Below are 21394 nucleotides of genomic sequence, written 5' to 3' on the forward strand. Positions count from 1 at the left end.
ATGCCATCCATACTCGGGATTGGTATTTTATCGGCGATTATTGGCGATTATCGGCGTATTCAAAGAAAGGAGAACCACCCAGAAACGAGGAGATTAGGTCGAGACTTTCAGGATGACATCCGGGGAAAACGCGGGATCGCGAGGCTGGGGAGCTTCGGCACCGGCCAACGGGGGTGGGCGGGGTAATGCATTAGCCGCCTTCGGAGCCCAACGATCAAAATCAATTCGGCTGCCCGTCTGACAGTTGAGACTCAGTTGCCTGGGATTCTTCAGCTTGCTGATAGTCAGGTGGCCTTGTCTGGAATTCCCAAATCGAATTGTGACTCTCACTCCTCAGCGGCGAAACATCGGAAGAAGAAGAAGAAGAAGAAGGAAGTTCTCGAGTTCGCGGATTGGGGCTAGCTTGTTGCCAGACCCCATACCACATGAGCCGATATGACCGACTCTATCACCACTATCGCTGAATACGAAGCGCTAAGTTACCAGACGTTTGAGGGTATTATATTCGTAAATTAGCGTACTGTACGCATGCGTAAGGCGAGTCAATTGATGCGTCAGAAAATAAAAAAAACATTACCCCCATCCCTCCCCCTTTCCGCGTCCCATGCATCCCTCCCATTGGGGAGGTCTGCCCACCATCCTCCCTAACAGCAACCAAAAATCACATTTCCACAATCTCACCCTGGATCTTAGTCTTCTCGTTGTCCAGATCCTCTACCTTCTCAACCCCCGCGAGTCCTAGGCGATCGTAGATAGCCTGCATCCTAAGTCTATCCGCCTCGGCGATGCTGTCCATGCTGCCCCCGAAGAAGACATCAAGCTCTTCCAGGGTCTTATCTTTGGTTTCAGGTGCATAGTACCAGATAAACAGACCTCCCAATCCACTGAAAATAGCGAAGAAGATGTAGGTTCCGTACTTCATTGAAGCCAGCATGTCCTTGGTAGTTAGGCCGATGACGAAGTTGAACATCCAGTTAGTGGATGCGACAAGAGACACACCACGAGAGCGAGCACTTGAGGGGAATAACTCTTGCGCAAGGACCCATGATACTGGACCCCAGGAGTATGCGAACTGGGAGGCGAAGATCCAGATGAAGACGATGGCGACCCATCCTTGGGCCTTGTACAGCCCTTCGTTCAGATTCCAGTAATCCTCATAGATACCCTCGACGATAGCAACGACAATATGACAGCAGAACATGCCAATGGCACCGGCGATGAGGAAGGTCTTTCTACCGAATTTGTCGAGGAAAAGAACAGCGGGGAGGGTGAAGAGAATCTGGATGATACCGGTGACACCCGTAGCAAGTAATGTCTGCGTAGTCGACGAGAAACCGAAGCTAGCGAAGATCTGGGGTGCTATTTAGTGGGGGGGAGGATTAGTTCTGCCTATTCAATGTGGGATTAGGGTAGTACTGTACCATAATACAAAATTGCGTTGATACCTTGAGGATATTATTAGTCGGGCTGGGCTAAGCATTGAACACAAAAGAGTGGGTCATACCGGTAAACTGCTGGAAAACCATCATTCCACAGCCGATCCAGAGTCGCTTTCGCATATTTGGGGAAAAGAGAGCCTTCCAGGGAGCCCATTTACCCCCGACTCGGACAGCTTCGGCATTGGTCTCTTCGTCAAAGAGAACGGCGGCCTTGATTTCAAGAATCTCTGCCTTGAGCAAAGGATCATCGGGTGACAATCTTCTCAGTTTGGAAAGTGCAGCAACTGCTTCTTCCTCGCGGTGCTTGGACATCAGCCAGCGAGGAGAGAAGGGGAAGAAGAACATTCCGAAGAAGAGGATCCAGGCAAACAGGATCTGCAAAGCCAGGGGGAATCGCCAGGCAAGAGGCTTCTGTCCCATACACGTGTGGCCGTGGGCCGCGTTGTAGTCGAATGTTCCGTCGGCCAGGTAAGGGTTTTCCACACCTTCGGGGTTGCATTTGACACCACCGACGTATTGCATACCTATCACAATCAATTAGGCAACGATTGAGTAGCTTGTTGGAGAAGATCCTACCATAGTCCAGCCAGAAGGAGATGGCAGTTCCGATGGTAATCGAGAGCTGTTGCAAGGAAACCAGAGATCCACGGAGCTCTGTTGGTGCGATTTCGGCTTGGTACAGCGGAATGACCTAGAAGAATATGCTTGTTAGACCACCAGCCTTTTGAGCGAGCAAGAAATCTTTGACGACGAGGACGTACCTGACTGAGCATACCGATACCAACACCACCGATGATACGACCGGCGAAAAAGTAGGCGGGGTTCTGTGCCGCGGACTGAAGAGACGAACCCAGAGTGAAGACAACAACAGCCACCATCATACTATATTTCCGTGAAATGGCATCCGCGAGATATCCGTTCAAGAGCGCACCAGCCCAAGCACCCAACTCCAAAGCAGACACCAGCCAGCCTTGAATGGTAGAACCCATCAACGAAGGAAAGTGCGCTTTGAAGTTCTCCATGACGAGAACAGGCGCCATGACACCTTGATCGTAACCGTACTGTCAAGAATTAGCTGATGCCCTTCGGTGTGAGCTCAGGATAGTACTGTACCATGATACAACCGAGCGAAGCAAAGGCACAGGTCATGAAGACATAGGGATTCTTGAGCATACCAACCAAGCCATGAGGCTTTTCGGCGTTGGCTCGCCCGACCACTGACTGACTGACAACCATTTTTGCTGATAACAAACAGGACGCTGCTGGGAAGTGAGGGAGGAAAGACGGGGCGAAGCGCGACATTATATGTGACTCCCCCGCTCGAAAATTTCCCCTGCTTTCTCCTCAAGATCCCGTTAGTCCGGATTCAGTTGGCTCGAGTCTCCATCCATCAGTGACTAATGACATGCGCAACGCCGCAAAGGCCCATGGACAATGGCCGGGCAATTGTCGGATCAGGCACTGTACCGAATGCTCCCATCTCATTTGAAAGGAGCGGGTTGGTGAGCTAGCGCACCAGTCGCCGGCGTAGAAATCAGCCACCAAAAACCGAATTCGGGTTAGGTCTGACACATCGAGAGTTCGGCTTGTCCCCGTGGGTTGAAATGAATCCCGGGGAGGGGGTTCTCGCTACCCCGGGAATGGTTACAAATTGGTTTAGGCTGCCTGATAGTGGCGTTGGGGTGGTCAGGTTCAGCGGGGCGGCGAAAACAGAAGAAACTAGCGATGTGAGAAGCCGAGATTTCTCGAGTGAGTGGTAAGATGGGACACTGGAGGTCCGAGAACTCTGCACAAAGGATCAGTACTAAACCCCATGGGGAGTTTAGCGACGAACGAAAAGTGAAGATGACCAATGTGACTGATATGATCGAGATGACCAAGATGACCGACTCGTGGCGCAGCCAAGGTCAGGGGGTGTGAGACAAGAAGCCATGGCAGGTGGTGCCAATGGTTGCCAATTGATGCCAATGGCGCCAGTGATGGCAGTAGTACCAGTAGTGGCAGTGGTGCCAGTGGGAAGAGACATGTAAGCTCCGATGTGCGCGAGCCAAGTTGACGCCCAATGCTTGGATGGAGAGTGGCCGCCAAGAACTTAAACCTAAGTCTGGGCTCATGTTCGGCAGTCGGCAGTCGGCACCCACTGCTTGTCTGTTTGTATTATTGCGCTGACAACAAATTCTGTCAGCGACTTTGACTCTTCTTCTAGACCACTTTCGACCTAGCCTGGGGGCTAAACTAGATCATTCAGGTTTGCACATTTTTCACGAGATCGTTGTTGTCTGGGGAGTTCGAGTGGGGAGTTCCTAGTCTCTCCGGATTCTACGCGGCTTGCGTGGCTATCCATCCATTAGGGCCCTCACCCCTCACGTGGCACTACCGGTATTCTACCCCGGCCATTGCAGTAACAATATTTCCCCAACCCTTTCTTTCCCTGCTTGCTTACTTGCAGTTGCGGCCAGCTGGACTCGGACCGAACTCCCCAAACCCTCACTGCGCTAATTGATTAAATGAGGGGAGTGTAACCTTACCATCACCCCTATAATTGGCACATTATAGCATTTATAATGCGGGGCGCATTTTTCACCATCCGGTTTATTGACTTCCCGGTTCCGTTGTCCACGAAAAAAAAAAAAAAAAAAAAAACCCCTCCAAGACCGGCGCTTAAATTTATATGCGTTGTGAAGTTCTCCGCTTTATCGGCACCGGGGTAGCAAAAGTCAGATGATTCCGTTGTTGGACCACGTCGCATTTGAGGCCCGGGGCGAGCTCACGCGAAATCGAGATCTTACCGTGCGTTGCTTGTCAGGTAACTGAGGCCGTCTACGGTGGCAACAATCTTGCATCCAAGCAGGGACAGTCGGTGGAAGAGGGGCTTTCTGAGAAGTCGGCTTAGGCGCCTGATCTTTGTAGATTGTCAGCACAACAATAATAAAATACGAGTGGTGTGTAAACTGCGTACCGGTATAAATTACGCTCTGGTCAATGCACCCTTTCTACTTGTAGTCTGTTGTCGACGGGTGCCAATTTTGAGTAAGTTACTTACTGTCAGAGATAATCATCCATATTGATATTATTCAAGAGATTGGCAGGGTAAGCCAAGCAAGTGATACAGTTTAAGTACCAATCCACACATCACCGCTCATTCAAAGCAGATGTTTTTGTCCTCCCTCGCTGAGCAGCCTAGAATGCCGAACCGAGATCAGCTGGCACACTACCAAGCAACTGCTGCTCGTTCCTTTTCTCGGAACTAACCTACACACAGAGCTTGGCTGATGCCGCGATCGGAGGCGGCTCGCTCGGTCCTTGCACGCCTCAGATGGGTAAGTTCTCCTTGGCATCAATTTCGGCCTTGAGATGCGATCATTCCTCTGCTTGGGTCGGACTGCAGCGATAGGCTTTCCATCCGAGAATTAGGCGTGGGGGGTATCTGCGTTTGTTACCGAGTTCGTGAGTTTGACCTTTTGAGCCGGATTCATGCTTGGTCAATCGAGCCTCGATACAATGACCTGCCGAAGCTATTCAAATGGATGAGTGATCAACCCCCTCACTCAAGCTCATAGAGTCATTTCGTGTTCTCCTTGGTCATCTCGCCATTTGAACATCGCAGGTGGCACCTCGAACTGAGCCGGATCGACTTCTTTGATCACTGCATCTTGATAAGCCGATTTCACCTTCGATGTGCCGTTTGATAAGCTGTCCAAGTTATTGAGGGTACTAAACATAACTCCAGACGAGCAATCTCCACCCAAGCCAGCACCGTTCAAGTCTCCATGTATTTTTTCACAGTCGCCGCTTCTTCTACCCATGATAGAAGGGTAAGTAGAGAAGCATCTTAAAACCCCCGTTCGACACAGTCGACTGGCCACCACATCGAGCCGTTCCTCTTTCTTGGAAGCAACCTCTAGGAGAGCGCTGAGGAGCTTTTGTGCACCTCCGTTTGTGACGGCGTACGCTACACTGCCCACGGCCTCTTCGACCTGACAGGCCAAGCGCATTTGATTCTTGACGCCTGCAGGGGGGTCTCCGTGGTATGACCCCAGATGTCGACTTGGAACTGCTGTTATATCATGTGGTGTCAGGAGGAAACTAGAGCCGACTGCACATCTCATTCCACAATGCCCCAGCCAGAAGAGGTCCCAGCGATCCCCATACGGCATTTCCGCGGATGTGTTGCTTCGCTGCATCAATCTCATGCCCGATGCGAGCCCTTTTAGTTGCATCTTGAGGTTGACATCCCAGTCGACGGTTTCCTCCATAATCAGCGCACTTGCAGGACTTTCTGCCACCACACTAAGATCAATGAGATATATGCTATATATTTCATGACTGCTTGCGAGGTCATACCTTTGCATAGCGTTGAGGTGCATGTGAAAAGCCCTGGTCTCTGCTTCGCTTCCCTGGCACTGTCAGTGAGATATTTCGACAACAGTAGAACATCCTCACTTTCGAGGATTTCTCGCGATTGCCACGTTCTCGCGCTGGTTTCTCCATGAACTCGACATGAAATCCTCCCATCAACGAGCCCCGGGAGATCGCTTCTCGTTCGTCAGGATTGCGAAGTGCACCGATTACGATGATACGCTCGAACTGCCCTCTGTTAGTCTTTGGGAGGTATTAAAGAATTGCGATGCAAGGTACCCCTAAGCTCCCGTTCCTGGCCACCTCAGATGTATTCGGATCAAAATGAGCCGAAGCAGGCCCATTGATTTCGGTCTCACAATCAAAGCAGTAGATGAGATTATATAGATTAACGACGGCCAATGAAGAGGCGATGAGACTTATCAAGTATCGACATCTGCGTGGGAAGTAACGACGTGAGATTTTTGTGAGAGCCATGCTTCCAGAGAACGCTGTCTCGATGGCATGCCCCTCATGCACACCGAAAACATAACATTCTCCCCTTAAATACTATCCAGATCTTCTCCACTTCGAAACTTTCAACGAATGTGACAATTGTGTGATCCGGACACTTCTTCCAGTCATATCCTGCGAAGTAACGCCACGCTGCCGGCCTTTTCCCGATTCAACAAATGCTCAGGGTTCAACCCATGTCTAGCTCGGGAACCGGTCTACTATAGCGTCACCGGGGCCAATTCTCGACCACCAATCTGACCCTCGTGCTATCCATGCGTCTGGGAGGTTTCCAATCCGACCGCACTGTCAAGGCCCCGGCCGATACAACCATGTTATGTAACCCCAGTAAACTTCTAGGAATCAGCTATTCTGCTAGCATGAGCGCGGTGAAGTCTGGCTGACTACTAAGTTCATCTTGCGTAAAAATAGAGATCTGCAGTAGAAGAGGTACAACCGAAGAATCAGAGATCTTTTGGCCATGCGTAGAAAGCCCTAATCTCTACCCTTTGTGTTAAGCATATCTTACACTGGCAAGGCCCAACAAGAAATACCCCGCATGACGATATTGAAACCTGAATAACATCGCAAGTTGTCGACGCCACCAGTTTCCAATTGAATCTATGATGGCAAGAAGCAGCAAGTCGCATTAGCGCAGCGAACAGCCTCCTCCGATCTACCGTGCTGTCGGAATCCCCACTCATCGACAAACGAAGGGGCAAGTCCGCGCCAACCCGCACGTTGTAGGTACCCGCAATGGTAATACACAAAGCTTCTTATCTTACCACGTGGTGGATCCCTAGTGCATGCGACTTTATGAATCTGGAGTACAGCCGACGTACTTGCGATGCTCATATCATGCACGATCACCACCTATCCAGTTCCTGATTTGCGCTCAGCGTGGCTGCCACTACAAGCCAAGGTTATCTCTTAATGTTTTACTGCAAATTTCCTATTCCTGCTTATGCACAGAATACCACGAGCTGTTCGGGAAAGCCTGGACTATGGTAAGTAAGGATATTTGCGACTTCGCGACTTGAATAGCGCATAAGCTATCTTCTCCATCCATAATCCGTATAGAGGGCAACAGTATCATTTTTAGAAAGTCTGGCTAGTGCGCTGGTCATATGAGCAGCATGCAAATGGAAGATCCAACAGACTTGGACTCGCATGACATCAATAATTTGATCTCTTGATTGCCACATTGTGCCGTTACTACCCTCAAGTCTAGCCTTTCATTAACGCGCAGGGATCCAGAACGCCATAATCCTGTTATTGTTCTTTTCTAAAGTGACGTCTAATTGAGTGCTGATACATTGACTTAATCTGGAGAAAAACCCAATTAACCTTGATAGCTCTTGCTTCTGCTTGAAGGAGTAATGTAATATAAGTAGCTTTCGCTGACTATCTTGGGGGTTCACAACTTCGGCAGTAGGATGTTGACTTAGAATTTGGAAAACAGTAAAAACGCAGCAAAGAAGCAGCATGCCTTCACAATAGCTGGCTTTATATCACACCATCCTCCCCAATGGGAGCAATGGCCCCCCTCTGTGCCTGGCGTGCTGAAGGCAATTCATCTGTCTTGCAACGACACAGCTTGTTCTATAGGTACAGTGCTTGAGATGCTTCCAAGTCTTGCCACTGTGCGGCAAGAACACTACGGAAAAAGCTTTTGCTTAATCCACCAAGAAAGAAATAAAAAGAACCCCGGAAAATCAGAGGCCAACCCCCCAATGGGGACATCACCGCAACCCAGAGAACGAAAAGGATTATTTACGATTTGCTCGCTATCACAACTTATGTTAGTACTATGTAAATAGCTTATAGTTAGAAGATAGCTTACTCCGCAATGTAGTTTTCTAGGTATTCAACAGCTTGGTGGCGATGAGCGATCTTAACGAGATCAGCTCGAAACTATGAAATCGTATCTCTGAATGTGGGTTTGAGGAATTCGCTAGCTCTTGCACAACCGCACCGAGGTCCGTCAACCTGTCACCGAACTCAATAAGCTAGTACCAAAGGTCATCTTCTTCTGAGATATGCGATTCAACATGTCGAGGATTTCCTGGCCCAGGGCGGCAGCGGGGGCGCGGGGCCGGCAGACGGTCCTCTTTCAACCTATTTCTTGGTTAAAACTAGTTGAAAATCGAGGCTGACCATACTCACCGCAACAACCTAAACAGCAGATTGGTACTTTGTATAGATTTAAAAAGAATAAGGGGATATACTTACAAAGCATGCCTGTTTAGCTATAGCGACGCCCCGGTTGGCGGGCATGGGGCCCCGAGGGCCGATGGAGGCGGAGGCGCGAGCGGCGGGAGTAGATGACTCTCTTTGGACCTATTTCTTGGTTAAAACTAGTTGAACTCTAAGACTAACTATACTCACAGCGACGAACTAAACAATAGATTAGTACTTTTTATAGATTTAAAAGGAATAGTAGAATATACTTACGAATTCGGCTTGTTCGGCTACCTTACGACTGCGAATTTGGGGGCAGGCAGCCTTCAAATGGTCCTGCTTGCCGCAGTGAAAGCATTCACGGTCCTAGTTTATTTAGTACTAATACTAAGATTTATTAGTTGGACAACTTACTTCTTGAATAGGAGGTATCGTGGCGGATCTAAATTGCAAGTTAGCCATACTATATAATTAGGATGAAACGGCATGAGATGAGATGAGATGATATACAATGATATTTCGATGGAGAATGATGAAAAGGAACATGGAAGAGGATTACACTCACAAGCGATGATGGCTTACTCGTCCGGGGAGAGGAAGAAAAAGAAGACCTAAACAAGTCCCACTTCCGAAGGGGACAGCCGATCTTCAGCAAACCGCAGAGAGCATGTCTACAGTTATGACAAGCGCGAGTTTAGTTAGCACTGAAACTTAATAAGGATTCTCAGTACTTGTTCAGCAGCCGGCAACGTAGGCAAGCCCTCCGAGAGAAACGAGCACAAAGGACTGACGGATATAAGAGAAGGGATGGGATAACTTACCTCTTGTATATGCTACACCTTTGGTGGAGCTCGATGTCTCTCATTTGGCACGCATGCCCTATGCACTGAGGTTCTACCAGTGGAGAATCCTCAAGTATACAGTGAATGAAGTGCAATCTGTCGCAACAGGACTTTCAAGCACGACAGCGCCACTGATTGGGATGAGTTTTTCTTGCCGCGCACGGCGTTACCAGACGAGCTAGTGATCAAAGTGCCCTGCTCTGTACAGTTGCAGGGCTGAGAACCTGGCCGGAAACGGGGCATGTCGGCCTTCAGAGCTTCAGAGGATTTATCAGGAATTCTGCTTGTTATGGTCTTAAGTGCTTTAGCTCTTCTTCCAGGAGCCTCTTATTCCCTACTCTCGTGCCACTGAATGTTTGGCGAAAATTACACATCATCTCTGAGCATGCCCCGAGCTTTGTTACAATTACCACTAATATTGTCTCTATGAAAAGCTAAGAGTACATTGAAGCCGCATTGTGGTACTTACTCTGAACCGAAGTAATGCTCAAACCCCTCAATGCGATGAATTGCATTCCGGGCCCATACAAACAGGGAGCAGTTACCTGTTGCCAGACGATCCGAAGCGAGATTGACCAGATACCGACCCCAACCATCCATCCACCAAGTATTGAGGATGCGGCCAATGGCGGCACCATAATAGCCGAGCAAAACAAGCGCCATGGGCTCATCCTGCATCAGAGCATCCAGGAACTCCGACTGCACCACGGCAGCCCAACGCAGTAGAACGGATGCATTCTCGTTGTCGGCACACATCTGGAGTACGCTCAAGAGACTTTCGGTGGCATGCACAACGGCAGGGGCTGTTGGTCGCTGATGGTTCGAGTCGAAGTCATGCCGCTGCCGCTGCCGTTCTTCATGTACTTCATGCAGAAGACGGTGGAGAGCCGTCGCATGATGTTCGACGGATGTTCTCTCCTGCATCCTCTCCACTGTCAACAGACCGCGCATGCCTCCGCTTGCAATCCATGGTCGAGCCTGCTTCACCATAAACGCCGCTCCGCGAATCAGCTTGAGGACTTCGATGACATCCGACACGGACTGGGCTTTGGGCTGGGCGTTGGGCCCGTGAGCGGCGCAGGCGAACATGATGACAAAGCAGGCGAATGCAAAGAGAGCGTGGCAGTTATCGGGAGTCACCTGGCCGAGGAGGGGAGAATATAACGAGAGGGCGGTGTTGTTGTGGGTCATCGCCGCCTCGATATACACCTGGCGCCGTTCGATGGGGCCGTAGCGGGCAAGGTGCAGTGCCGACAATGCCAAGAGGATGCGCATCAAGAAGGGGTGGCGCAAGGCCTCTTGCGGCACAAATGTCCGCAGCACCTCCCGGGTTGATTCCTGGGAGACCAGAGTCTTCCATATTGCTACATGCCAGTGATTGAGAAGTTCGAAGTCGAGCATAGGAAGTTGTGTGCTGCTGTCTATCGAGGGGACAGCGCCTGTCGAAGGAGGCTGTGAGAGGCTTTGAGGGGTGCCATCGCTGTAGAACGAACAATTAATGTTTCTCTTGCGACAGGGGCTGCAGATAGGACGCAATTCGTCACATTTGATTCTGCGCTTCTTACAGTCGAGACACCCGTGATGCGATTTAAGGTGTGAGCGCCGCAGTGGCATCTCCTAAGTGTGGGACCGGAAGACTGCGAGGAAGAAGATTGTGGAGAAAGAACTCGAAAATTGATAATGGCCTGAGATCTGAGGCAAAAAAGGAAGCAGCCGTAAACTATACCTCTTTGGGTATAGATCTCGAGTGCACCCGCAATAGAGCAGTCATCAATTGGCTGAGCCATCTCGCTTATTGTTCTATTCTTGTTCGGTACTTAAGATATGTACGTACCTGCTCTAATGCCTTTGTGTCCACTAATAAACCCCCTTTCCCAACATCTCCATCACTTCCCAAGAGTTTCTATCTTGGCTCACAGCTTTTATTTTAGAATGTGCAGAGCCGGTGTATCCAGTATGGAGACTAGTCAATGCAATAAAAGGGCCGTTTATCGCCTACATGTGCGGTGAAGTCTCAAGTGTTGATCATCGCTGCAGACAACAAGCAGAGACCGACCCTTGAACGAAGCAAGCAAAATGATAGAGCTCGCAGCTCGCTCAGCATTTCGTTACTTCTACTACAACCCTTCCTTAGCTGCGGCAGTCATTTTCATCATCTGCTTCCTCCTCACCTCGATCTGGCACACGTATCAATTAGTCCGCACCAGAACATGGTTCTTCATCCCCTTCCTCGTGGGAGGATACTGTAAGTCGCCGCCGCTTTTTTACACATGCGCCCTCTACGCACGCCCGAAAATGGCATCTGACCGCGTTTGCAGTTGAATTCATCGGGTACTGCGCGCGCGCCGTCTCAGCGGAGCAATCACCCAATTGGACGATGGGTCCATTCCTAGTCAACTCGCTCATGCCGCTGGTAGCGCCGGCGCTGTTCGCCGCATCGATTTACATGGAACTCGGCCGGCTGGTTCTGGTCCTTCACGCAGAGCAATACAGCCTGATCCGACCCAAATGGATGACCAAGATCTTCGTGCTGGGCGACGTGCTGTCGTTCTTGCTCCAGTCCGGAGGTAAGAGCATACTTATCCTCAGGTCACATTTGGCCTTCCCCGAATTAGTCTCGCCTGTGCTAACGACCGGTCCCTTCTCTTCTTGCGTACAGGCGCTGGCATGATGGCCGGGAAAACGCAATCCAGCTTCAAGACGGGGTCGAACATCATCGTCGTGGGCCTCGTGGTGCAGATCGTGTTCTTCGGGTTCTTCATCGTCACGACCGGCTTCTTCCACCTGCGGATGACGAAGCAACCGACCACATACTCGCTGAGCTCGGGGATTAACTGGAAGAAGCTGGTCTGGACGCTCTACGCAGCTAGCGTCCTGATCCTGGTGCGATCGGTCTACCGGTTGGTGGAATACATTGAGGGCTTCGGGGGCTATCTACTCAGCCATGAGGCGTACCTCTACGTGTTTGACGCGCTGCTGATGTTTGCCGTGATGTTGATCTTCCATTTCGTCCATCCGAGCGAGCTCAATGCATGGCTGAGGTCGGGTGGGTTGATCAGTAAGGGTCTGCGGTTCGAGCGACTGAATGGGGATGCGATGCAGATTGCGTGAGCGGTCTTGAGTGCTTTGCCTCTGCTATAAAATGGATTCGGAAGAGTTGTCGGTTAAAGCTTTTTACCGGGACAAGGAGTCATAACGATTCCAAGGTGGCTCAGTACCGGCTGCGATTCCTGCGTTGCATATCCCCGGTCTTCCCGCCCAAGCCGCCCCAGCAAGACAGCCAAGATCAGATCCTACACTACGTTAAGATGATGCAGATTCTCTGGCAGGCAAGCTTTCTCTATTGCGTATGTATGCCTAGGTCGACGGGGTGGGGAGTTGCCACCACTACGGGCAATTTCTTAGAAGGCCAGGGACTGGGCATATAGTCTCTTTAAACAGTCGAGAAGTGAGTGACTTTGGCGAGAAGATGAACTGAACGGTTTTCTGAAGACTTCGTGTGTCCTAGCGTGGTCAAAAAGCTTCATCTTCGAGGTCGAGTTTCTGCATTGGAAGAGTTGGGATGTCCAAGAGCGATACTGTTCATAGATGGTGCTGTGTGCCAGGTACTTACCACGATGACTGATAGCAAGGATTAGATGGTGGAGGTAGTGTATTCAAGGAATAGATAAAGCTCTTGCGAGGGAAAGTGATATCAACATTGTAGAGTGGGGTAGAGGATTAGGGGAAGATAGTTACACTAACAAGCAAATTATCTGCAAACAGGAAAGTAGATGACAGTCTAATCGAGCCCAAAATATGACCACATGAAGATGAAAAAGGAGGAGGGGGTATGAACACATGCTTCAAACACGGACAAATTGCAAGACCGTAAGCCCGGAAACCAAACAACCGAGACCTTTTTTTCCAATGCACTAGCTTTTTTTCCAAACCGAGAATCCCATGCACGCTTTTACCGAAATACCGAGAACCCAAGTATTATTATACCGACCACACACTCAGGCCCATTTTCCGATCAAAGCCATGATACCAGCACCGAACAACATGCAGAGGACCATGAAAGTCAGGCGCTTGTTGTCCTGGGTGCGGTGGGGGTCGAACAGGAAGTCCCGGGCCATCAACTCCACCAGGCCGGTGTAGATCAGGATACCGGCGGATATGGCATCGAGCACACCGGAGACCACGTTGGCCGTGAAGGAGCCCGAGTTGTACGTGGTCCTGAGTCCGAGACCGATCGCCACTGAGATAGGCGTGGTCAAGCCATACAGGGCACAGAGCACCCAGGGGAGCCAGCTGCCCTTGCGGAAGGGGATGGCAGACATGCGGGCGCCGATACCAAGACCCTCGAAAGACTGATGGAAGACCAGAACCGGGTACAGGGTGGAGAACTCATCACCGACGACACCCAGGTTCAGACCGATGATGACAGAGTGGAAGATGACGCCGAACTCCAGGATCAGGAAGGCGGCGATTTGTTGCCGGAAGGATCTCTCAATCCAGGCCTCGCTGGAGGTCAGCGACTCGGCGTCGGTCTCATGCTTGCGCCGGCTGGTGGCGGCATCCTTCGTGACGGAGCTGTTGTCGGCGGCGCTGGTCATGATGGGCTCGGGATCCTCTCGGCAGATGCCGTACTTGACCTCGACGTAGCGCTCGGCGCCGAAGTCGAGGAGGAAGATGCACATGAGCGAAGTGAGAACGATGGCGGGGCACCATGAATAATCCGCCCAGTGACCGGTCATTCCGACGCAGGTCTGCGGGCCGATCTCGCCATAAGCAGGATCGAGTAGGTGGATGAACGCCGTGGCGATGATGACACCTGCACCGAAGTACCGAGCGAAGAGATAGACATATAGGGGGATGTGCAGGCGAGGAACGCGCTTGGCAATCACAGGAAAGAAGGTGACTGCGGTCGACACGATGAAGATGACGAAGATGGCGGAGATACGCGCCCCCAGGTGTCCGTTGTACTCGTTCTCAGCGGCATTCAAGTAACAGATCACATCGACTGGGTCGGCAGTATCGAGATCGACGTCGTTGGGGTTGAACGACATTTTAAATATGCCTTGCCTCGGAGGTCAATGCGAGAATCTAGACAAAGGAAGCTTGTTTAGGAAGAGATTTTCTGCTCTGACTGTCTTTCTGGGCCGAGTCCGAGCCTCTCTTTATACGGAGATATCGCTGACGATGGTGGGCACTCCATGGGGACCTTGTGGAATAGTTGCCCACACTAAAGGAATAGATTGCATTGTGGTCTCACGCGATCCAGATTTTGACAGAAATGACAAGGACTTCATGACTGACACTGAGTTTTATTTCGGCTCTTTGTCAAACTTGAGGATTTGTTAGATGGTGATGTTGCTTTTCAATTGTGAAAGAGAAATGAACGAGGAAGGATGCGGTCGAAGGAGAACACCGGCAGGCCAGCATTCTTGGCCTGAGGAACAAAACCACGAGGGCCTGACAACAAACCACCGGACAACCTCCGCCGCCACCTTTTCTTCTCGCCATCCACAACTAACTCAGAGGCCCCACCCACTACACTTGCCTGTAGTACCTTGTGAGCAAACAGGCACAGGCCAACAAGGAGCGTGGGATAATAATCTCGCCTACTTAGCTACAGCCACTGATTGATACGAAAGGCCCCATCGGTGCCCACCTGGTCCTCTCCTCTAATCTCACCCAATGCTCTTACTGCGTCATACGCTCGGGGAGCTCCGGCCCACTCGATGCTTTCCAAACAGGTCCTCAATAAGCGCTTCACCGGGACCCTGACAGGAACTATTGCGATTGCATAGTTCGTCTCGTTATTAGTACCTTGAGGGGGTGCAATCTTCTCATTTCCACTCGCCATGGTCCTTTCTCTCAACCAGGGATTCGGCTCTCGGAATCGCACCGTCAAAATAACTAAGAGTCACTGAGTCGAATAAACAAGCAAGGAACAAGCCTGCCTTGGCCGATGGAAAGTCCTAAGTTCTCCCGAGAGCCATGCGCTCAGTGTCGCACTGTCACTCCAATCTCTCCGACGGCTACCCACTTGGTCTCGGGCCAGAAGCCTATTGTGTCCGGTCGAGCATAGACTTTGGCCAGGACCGACACCAGTTCAGTAGCCTGCATCGGGTACGGCGCTAGCATGCTTGCCATGATTCTGATCTTTCGACTATTGTGGATCCCCTACTCATGTTATTGCCGAAACTTAGCGAGGTGATGCCAAGGGAGGGTCTTGTTCACTGGGCAGGCGTCGTTACCCTCGTCCGATCAATGCCAAGAGAACGTATACTCATAGTTCGTTGCATACACAACTGACATGGCATGTCAATGGCATGTGGACCGACAACAACGTGGTCTGCAGGGTCCCGTTGCATGCATTCGGAATGTACGACTCTAGGAGTTACCTGACAGACTACGGTAGCTCAATATTTACAACAAATTCACAGACGGTCTGGAACGATCTACGGTTTAGCAGTTTGAGGAAATAGCAATTACCCTGTCAAAAGCTATCATACGACATTTCCGGCACGATCATACATCACCAATTTCTCCTTCCGCCTGTTATCCATTCATCGCCTTCGCACCAGTCCACAATTCAAGGTGCTTGATTCTCGAAACCGGTGGATTTTGCCATATCGATTTGGGTGACTAGTGCCTCAATGGCGATGTCGGCCGGAGTCGAGCGACATAATCGAGTTTAGTGCTAAATACTCTGGTTAGACACTCGAATCGACAAACAATGAATCGGGGAAACCAACGCTGCAAGAGCTGCAGGAGCAGCTAGAGCAGTTGCCGGAGCAGCAGTTGCAGGAGCAGGGAGACATGTTGATTGATGAGAGGAAGGCTTAAAAGCGCTTGAAAAGATGTATGTTTGGAAGTGGTTTGATTTCTTTGATAAAGAGTCTGATATGCTTGATGATGGAAAGAAAACACAGGAGTCCAGCAAAACACACGCCCTATTTATACCTTTTCTGAGGTCCCCTCTGCCCGATTTCCGGCGCCTTTCACGGTCAGTTGCCGGTCAAGGATCATGATACCACTCATTGCATCGGTCTTGTTGGCGGCGTGGGGGGCAGTAAACAATGCAGCGAACCAGCGTAGGCATTGTGATGATGGTGCGTCTCGCAAGGAACTTTTTGCATGTAGCGAGTCGAATAGCATCGCCAGGCTGACTTGACCAACCACCCGACCCTCATGGGCTGACCTCTTCCTTCTCCACCCAGTCCAACAAGATTGAAGGCCTAAAGCCACGCTAAGAGGCCAGTTACCTTGCCATCGCACGGGGTGGACTCGTATCCAGTGCGGACGGGAGCGGAAGGGAGGTGAGGGGGTGCGGATGATCATAATCATCTACTCCCTTAATTTCCATCCCATTCACCCCATAAGAATGATAGAGACAGGAAAACAAGCAAAGCCGAGAGAACCTTTCCAAAGAATAACTGAGCGTGCTCGAGAACCATGATTCTTATAAAAATGATGGGTTGTGGGTGAGCACCTTGAGAGCATGAGCACCTTGGTGGCTCTCCGGCCTCAAGGTCCTCGAACCCTCATCAAACCCTCTGAGTTTTCACCCTCACATTTCCCTGCTCTCCAACCACCTGCAGTGGCTTAGCTTACGCATGAGAAATCAGAGTTTTCACACACTCCAGAAGCGATAGACACAAAAGCTCACTTTTTGGGTCTAGTTGCAGAGGTTCCATATCCCAGCTCATGTGTCTCCTGCGGACTATCAGCAGGTATGTCTCCGACGCTAGACCTCATGATATGGCCAGTCGCTCGCCAGATGCACCACAACCCAACCTGAACTGACTCAATCAAGTGGAGGTATCTGAGCCATACACCGTCGTCACTTGTGTATAGCACACCCCGAGTTCCTCTCTTCCCTTAGCCCCACCCCCCATCGGCCATCCCCGGCGATGTTATACCCATTCCACTTACCCATGCACCCTGGATTCGATTTTGCTTTCTTCTCTGCTTACAACTCTACGTACTCCAGAGGCTAAATAGTGAGGTTTTCGGTCAATACCTCCCATAGCCAGCTCCCACTCTCTCTGGCGGCGTCTACCGGAACTCCTTTTCACCATCTACCTCAATCACATCCCTCAGTAGAAGAAGACATAAGAAGTCACATCTATCACACCCTTCAGTCCTTAATCACCCGAGTCCAAGACAAAAAGCAAGGTAGCGAAGCAGCTAGAGTCGATCGCCCCCTACCGTACATTTCCTACCATACTCTAAACACCATACACACCGCAGAAAGTAACCACACGCGAATCCAACCCACCATCTTCCTTCCAACTCGTCACAGAATAATCTGGCCTCTATCTAAGAACTGAACAATAATATGTTACTGTTTCGTAGATCATATCCTACACTTACCCCATCGATCCTCCTTCAACCAACCGAAAGGAAAGCCTGGAACAAGACCAAAAGCCATGCAGCAATACCAAATCCACAGAAAAAGATGTAAATAACCATACAAAGAGGCATGCCTACCGCCCCCCCCATTTACCCAACAGGGAAAGCAACTCAGAGTTCCGAGATGATATACCGAAACAGCGACAATGAGCAACAAATGACTTCGAGTCTTAGCACATCGCTCTTATCCCACGTATCCCTAGCACGAGACCATAACCAAACACCACTTGGCAGGCAAACCTGTTCCCTCGTGCTGCTGACCGCAGATTCCCTCTGCATTACTACATGCTGAGTCAAGGATAGGGGAAAATGGAGCGTAGAGTCACGTGGGGACTCATGGGCCAGGGGGTATACAATCCCCGGGAATTGATGGAACCTCTTCAAAGGGCACGTTCGACGATCAATGAGTGAAGGGATATGCTTCCACTGAGAGGGTGAGGTAGTAGCATTGCTGTGGTGTAGATTGGAACAGTCCAAATGTGCTTCACACTACCTTGTCCACAAGGCAAGCAGACGATGATCTGAATCTAGCCCGCCCTGTGCTTGAGGAGACTCAATGGATTCACCCAAGGCTGTTTCTTGGTTCTTTGTGTTGAGAAGTAGCATACATAGTCAGAAAGAAAATCTACATACTTGGAGCTCAGATCTCAGCTGTGATGACCATGCCAAAGATGATTGTATCTTTATCAAATCTTGTGAGCCTGGTATCGATCTATCACAGACCATTTTGAGGACCCTGGGAAGCGCACAAGATTCTCTTCCATTCACCAATAGGATGAGGAAGTCGTCTCTGCCAACAGCCATCTGTCTAACCACATGTCCCTCAACCTGTTCAGCTTCAGCCACATCTTGCGAACCTTCAACTGAAACCCCCACAGAACCCAGTTCTTCTGATAGACTACAAAGACCATCACTTCGCAACCCCATAAAGTGAGATATTCCTCATCAACCCCGTGAACCCCTCCCCGACGCGAGCCAAAGGCGCCTCAATCGCAATAGGCGCCCACACCAAACTATCGCCATCCACACCCAACCTCGTCAGAAACTCCATACTAGCCGCCTGGCCATTCGCCTCCGATACCCGAAGAAACGTCCGATTCCCCTTACCGACTAAACTCACATCCGTCCAGACATCCACCGGGAGACTGTAATTCAGCGAATACGCGTTCCCACCGCTGACCAGGGTGAGGTTGCTGATCGAGCCGTTACCGTTCAGAAGCGTGGAATCAAAGCCGGAGAAAAGAGTCCCGGGCACTGGGGAAGTGGGCTTCACGGAGAATGAGAGCGTGTAGTCTCTTCCTTTACTGGTGAGCGGGGTTTGCAGGTAACAATTATCGGAGAAGATGATGGCTGAGTGGCGGATCTGGCAGTTGTGGACCGTGCCGTGGTAGTTGTTCCCGGAGAAGTCCTTGACGCTGGTGCTGTTCTCTCTGAGTCTATACTCGAGAATCCGTCTCCCTTTACTCGGAATGCGACGATCGAGATTCTGCCCAGGAACCGCGGCGTGAAGTTTGTGAAATACTGCATCGTATTCTTTCTCTTGGAGATCGCCACCCCACTGTTTGTCGCCGAGGGCAGGAAGGACATCTCGCCACGAGTAATATGCTTCCAGAACGGTGGTGGCATTGGGTCCAAAGTCATTCCAGAGGGCGGCGATGTGCCCTAGCACACCGGGGCTATCACGAGGTGGGTTGTTGGTGGCGTTCTTGGTATCGAAGATGTTAGGTGCGTATGCGCCGCCAGCGGGGTTTCCGTGGAATACTCTGGTTTTGTTGAGATATTGAGGATAGCTCCCAGACCACTTCCCAACGATATAGAATGCATCGTCAGAGTTGAGAACATTGTATCCATTCTGAATGTAGTCAAAGTAAGGATTGTCTTCGAAGAATTCCCAGTGCTGGATCGAAACATCCTTGCTAACATTGGCGCCTTGCGAAGGTGTGAAGGTTCCCCAGATCCGAACAGATTTTCCCGACTCTGCCTGGATATACTCGTTGAGTTGATTCACAAAACCAGTGTAATCATCCACCAGGGAAGAGTTGTATTCGTCCGCCCCTAGGTGCACGGTCTTACCATGAAACCAGGGAAGCAGTGTCTTCCAGATGGTTTGCATGGTCGGTATTGTGTCCGGATGACTGATGTTCAGCATGCTGAGATCCTTGAGACCCAGCTCTGGTCGCCATTGAACGATGGCTAGAGCGTGACCTGGAGCTTCAATCTCAGGTATGATGGTGACACCCCGACGAGCGCACTGCTGCTGAATCTGGTCAAACTGGGCTTGCGTATATGACTCGTTGACGCGCCTGTTGAGGCCTGCGAGAGCTGGATCATCAGACCACGGGCGAAAGGATGCATACAGATCCATGCTGGCCTGTGTTGAATACAGATCAACGTTATTGTAGAGGTTGTCGCTAAGATGTAAGTGGAAGACGTTCTGCTTGAAGAAGGACAGATACGAGCAGATCTCTACCAGGAAGTGAGGTGGGTAGTAATGACGACCGACGTCAAGCTGGAGGGTCAGCTCCAAATAATTGAAGGAGTGCCATGGAAAGATCACTCACCATCACTCCTCGACTGGCCCAACCAGGCGCGTCGACCCCAGAGCCATGCGGGAGAGCATGACCATGGCCACCTAGAACCGCTGCTTGGATCACTGAACGGGATCCCCACCAGACCCCGAGAGGACTCGCTCCCGCAATAGTGATTCCATGGCTGTCAACTTCCAACGCATATCCCTCCGAAGTCCACCGCCCAGCAACATCCTGAAAGCCCGTATGATTTGCGAGAGTCAGAAAGATTGTGTTGTGTCCCCTGCTCTTGTTGAAAGAGAGCGGCACATCCAGATCCAACGACGACCGAAGATCTTCTTGGAAAGTAGACGCGAACTCCCGGAGCGTCGGAGGGATCAATGTCTGGCCATTGTCGTCCACATGGTCCGAGTATCTCGAGTCTACCACAAGGCTTGTAATGTGACGAATAGGAAATGTGCCGTTGCGCTCGATGAATCCAGGGATAGTAGGCACTGTCAGCAACCGACCGAATCCTGCTTCGTGAGCGCTTGACTAGCTTTTGAAAGAAGAGTACGCACACACCAGTGACACTGAGAGCCAAAAACACGCAAATGCTACTGGAAAGACCTGTTGAAAGCATAGTGATTGCCTGCGATGTTCGAGGGAGCGATAGGCTTGCGCCACCGATGCTTAAATACCAGGGGAACCGGCTTTTTGGATCCCCGGCAATGTCACCTGCCAGGCACAGGCACCTGCCAGAGTCTGGCCATTATCTGCAAGGTTGCAACGGTTTAAATTAAACGTGTATCTCTCCAGAAGACAGTATGAGATCTGTCATTGGTGTAATAAGTCAATTGCCAGGGATGGTTATCGCTGCCCCGCACTGGTGAGGAGTTGAAACGGACTATCGAGATTAAAGCACGGGTTATTAGTGTTAGCGGTGTGACCTTCCCCTCGCCCTATGTAACCCGCACAAGCTTGGTCTGGAAAGTGCATCGCTTTCCCCCCTCTCGACACTTATCATCGTTATTGTTCTCTGGTGAGAGATATCAGATTAACTGACAGACTGCTTGGTTTAAGCTATATACCCGAATACAGCTCTCTCTACGAGACTTATCTCGGGTCGCGAGCCGGTAAGTACGTGACTGCGGCAATCTATATCCAT

At 50.6% G+C, this 21394-nt stretch overlaps 7 protein-coding genes across 7 annotated transcripts; 1 reads left to right on the forward strand and 6 right to left on the reverse strand.

Moving 5' to 3' along the window:
- Positions 1 to 661: 661 nt before the first annotated feature.
- BO86DRAFT_320556 (sugar porter family MFS transporter) lies at positions 662 to 2675 on the reverse strand (the record flags this gene model as incomplete). Its single annotated transcript, XM_025668299.1, has 6 exons — positions 662 to 1359; positions 1422 to 1445; positions 1505 to 1963; positions 2016 to 2130; positions 2201 to 2500; positions 2553 to 2675. The coding sequence occupies 6 exons, from the start codon at positions 2673 to 2675 to the stop codon at positions 662 to 664; spliced, it is 1719 nt and encodes a 572-aa protein (XP_025524495.1).
- A 2210-nt stretch (positions 2676 to 4885) lies between these two features.
- On the reverse strand, positions 4886 to 6361 carry BO86DRAFT_179007 (uncharacterized protein). Its single transcript, XM_025666574.1, has 4 exons — positions 6078 to 6361; positions 5883 to 6026; positions 5784 to 5836; positions 4886 to 5729 (listed from the first exon to the last, which is right to left on the reverse strand). Exons 1-4 carry the CDS (start codon positions 6273 to 6275, stop codon positions 4994 to 4996), a joined length of 1131 nt encoding a protein of 376 aa, XP_025524496.1. The 5' UTR covers positions 6276 to 6361; the 3' UTR covers positions 4886 to 4993.
- Positions 6362 to 9778: 3417 nt separating this feature from the next.
- BO86DRAFT_368452 (Zn(II)2Cys6 transcription factor domain-containing protein) lies at positions 9779 to 10949 on the reverse strand (the record flags this gene model as incomplete). Its single annotated transcript, XM_025670203.1, has 1 exon — positions 9779 to 10949. The coding sequence occupies exon 1, from the start codon at positions 10925 to 10927 to the stop codon at positions 9779 to 9781; it is 1149 nt and encodes a 382-aa protein (XP_025524497.1). The 5' UTR covers positions 10928 to 10949.
- Positions 10950 to 11389: 440 nt separating this feature from the next.
- BO86DRAFT_438191 (RTA1 domain-containing protein) lies at positions 11390 to 12424 on the forward strand (the record flags this gene model as incomplete). The annotated part of the gene is made up of 3 exons (XM_025676113.1): positions 11390 to 11558; positions 11632 to 11880; positions 11973 to 12424. The coding sequence occupies 3 exons, from the start codon at positions 11390 to 11392 to the stop codon at positions 12422 to 12424; spliced, it is 870 nt and encodes a 289-aa protein (XP_025524498.1).
- A 780-nt stretch (positions 12425 to 13204) lies between these two features.
- BO86DRAFT_368455 (ZIP zinc/iron transport family) lies at positions 13205 to 14655 on the reverse strand. The gene has a single exon (XM_025670204.1). The coding sequence runs from the start codon at positions 14362 to 14364 to the stop codon at positions 13312 to 13314; it is 1053 nt and encodes a 350-aa protein (XP_025524499.1). The 5' UTR covers positions 14365 to 14655; the 3' UTR covers positions 13205 to 13311.
- A 1484-nt stretch (positions 14656 to 16139) lies between these two features.
- BO86DRAFT_391713 (uncharacterized protein) lies at positions 16140 to 16927 on the reverse strand. Its single transcript, XM_025672657.1, has one exon. It carries the CDS (start codon positions 16643 to 16645, stop codon positions 16262 to 16264), a length of 384 nt encoding a protein of 127 aa, XP_025524500.1. The 5' UTR covers positions 16646 to 16927; the 3' UTR covers positions 16140 to 16261.
- Positions 16928 to 18453: 1526 nt separating this feature from the next.
- BO86DRAFT_368458 (beta-hexosaminidase) lies at positions 18454 to 21089 on the reverse strand. The gene is made up of 3 exons (XM_025670205.1): positions 20812 to 21089; positions 20281 to 20762; positions 18454 to 20228 (listed from the first exon to the last, which is right to left on the reverse strand). Exons 1-3 carry the CDS (start codon positions 20867 to 20869, stop codon positions 18630 to 18632), a joined length of 2139 nt encoding a protein of 712 aa, XP_025524501.1. The 5' UTR covers positions 20870 to 21089; the 3' UTR covers positions 18454 to 18629.
- Positions 21090 to 21394: the final 305 nt, after the last annotated feature.

This window comes from Aspergillus japonicus, assembly GCF_003184785.1.
Source record: "Aspergillus japonicus CBS 114.51 unplaced genomic scaffold BO86scaffold_56, whole genome shotgun sequence".
In the NCBI taxonomy this organism is placed as follows: Eukaryota; Fungi; Ascomycota; class Eurotiomycetes; order Eurotiales; family Aspergillaceae; genus Aspergillus; species Aspergillus japonicus.

Coding starts and splice junctions, on each gene's coding strand:
- BO86DRAFT_179007 (XM_025666574.1), bottom strand. CDS start 6,275: ATGGCTCTCACAAAAATCTCACGTCGTTACTTCCCACGCAGATGTCGA. Junction 6,027..6,077: donor CCAGGAACGGGAGCTTAGGG/GTACCTTGCATC, acceptor AACAGAGGGCAG/TTCGAGCGTATCATCGTAAT. Junction 5,730..5,783: donor CACCTCAACGCTATGCAAAG/GTATGACCTCGC, acceptor CATTGATCTTAG/TGTGGTGGCAGAAAGTCCTG.
- BO86DRAFT_368455 (XM_025670204.1), bottom strand. CDS start 14,364: ATGTCGTTCAACCCCAACGACGTCGATCTCGATACTGCCGACCCAGTC.
- BO86DRAFT_391713 (XM_025672657.1), bottom strand. CDS start 16,645: ATGATCATCCGCACCCCCTCACCTCCCTTCCGCTCCCGTCCGCACTGG.
- BO86DRAFT_368458 (XM_025670205.1), bottom strand. CDS start 20,869: ATGCTTTCAACAGGTCTTTCCAGTAGCATTTGCGTGTTTTTGGCTCTC. Junction 20,763..20,811: donor TTTGGCTCTCAGTGTCACTG/GTGTGTGCGTAC, acceptor CTCACGAAGCAG/GATTCGGTCGGTTGCTGACA. Junction 20,229..20,280: donor GGGCCAGTCGAGGAGTGATG/GTGAGTGATCTT, acceptor CTGACCCTCCAG/CTTGACGTCGGTCGTCATTA.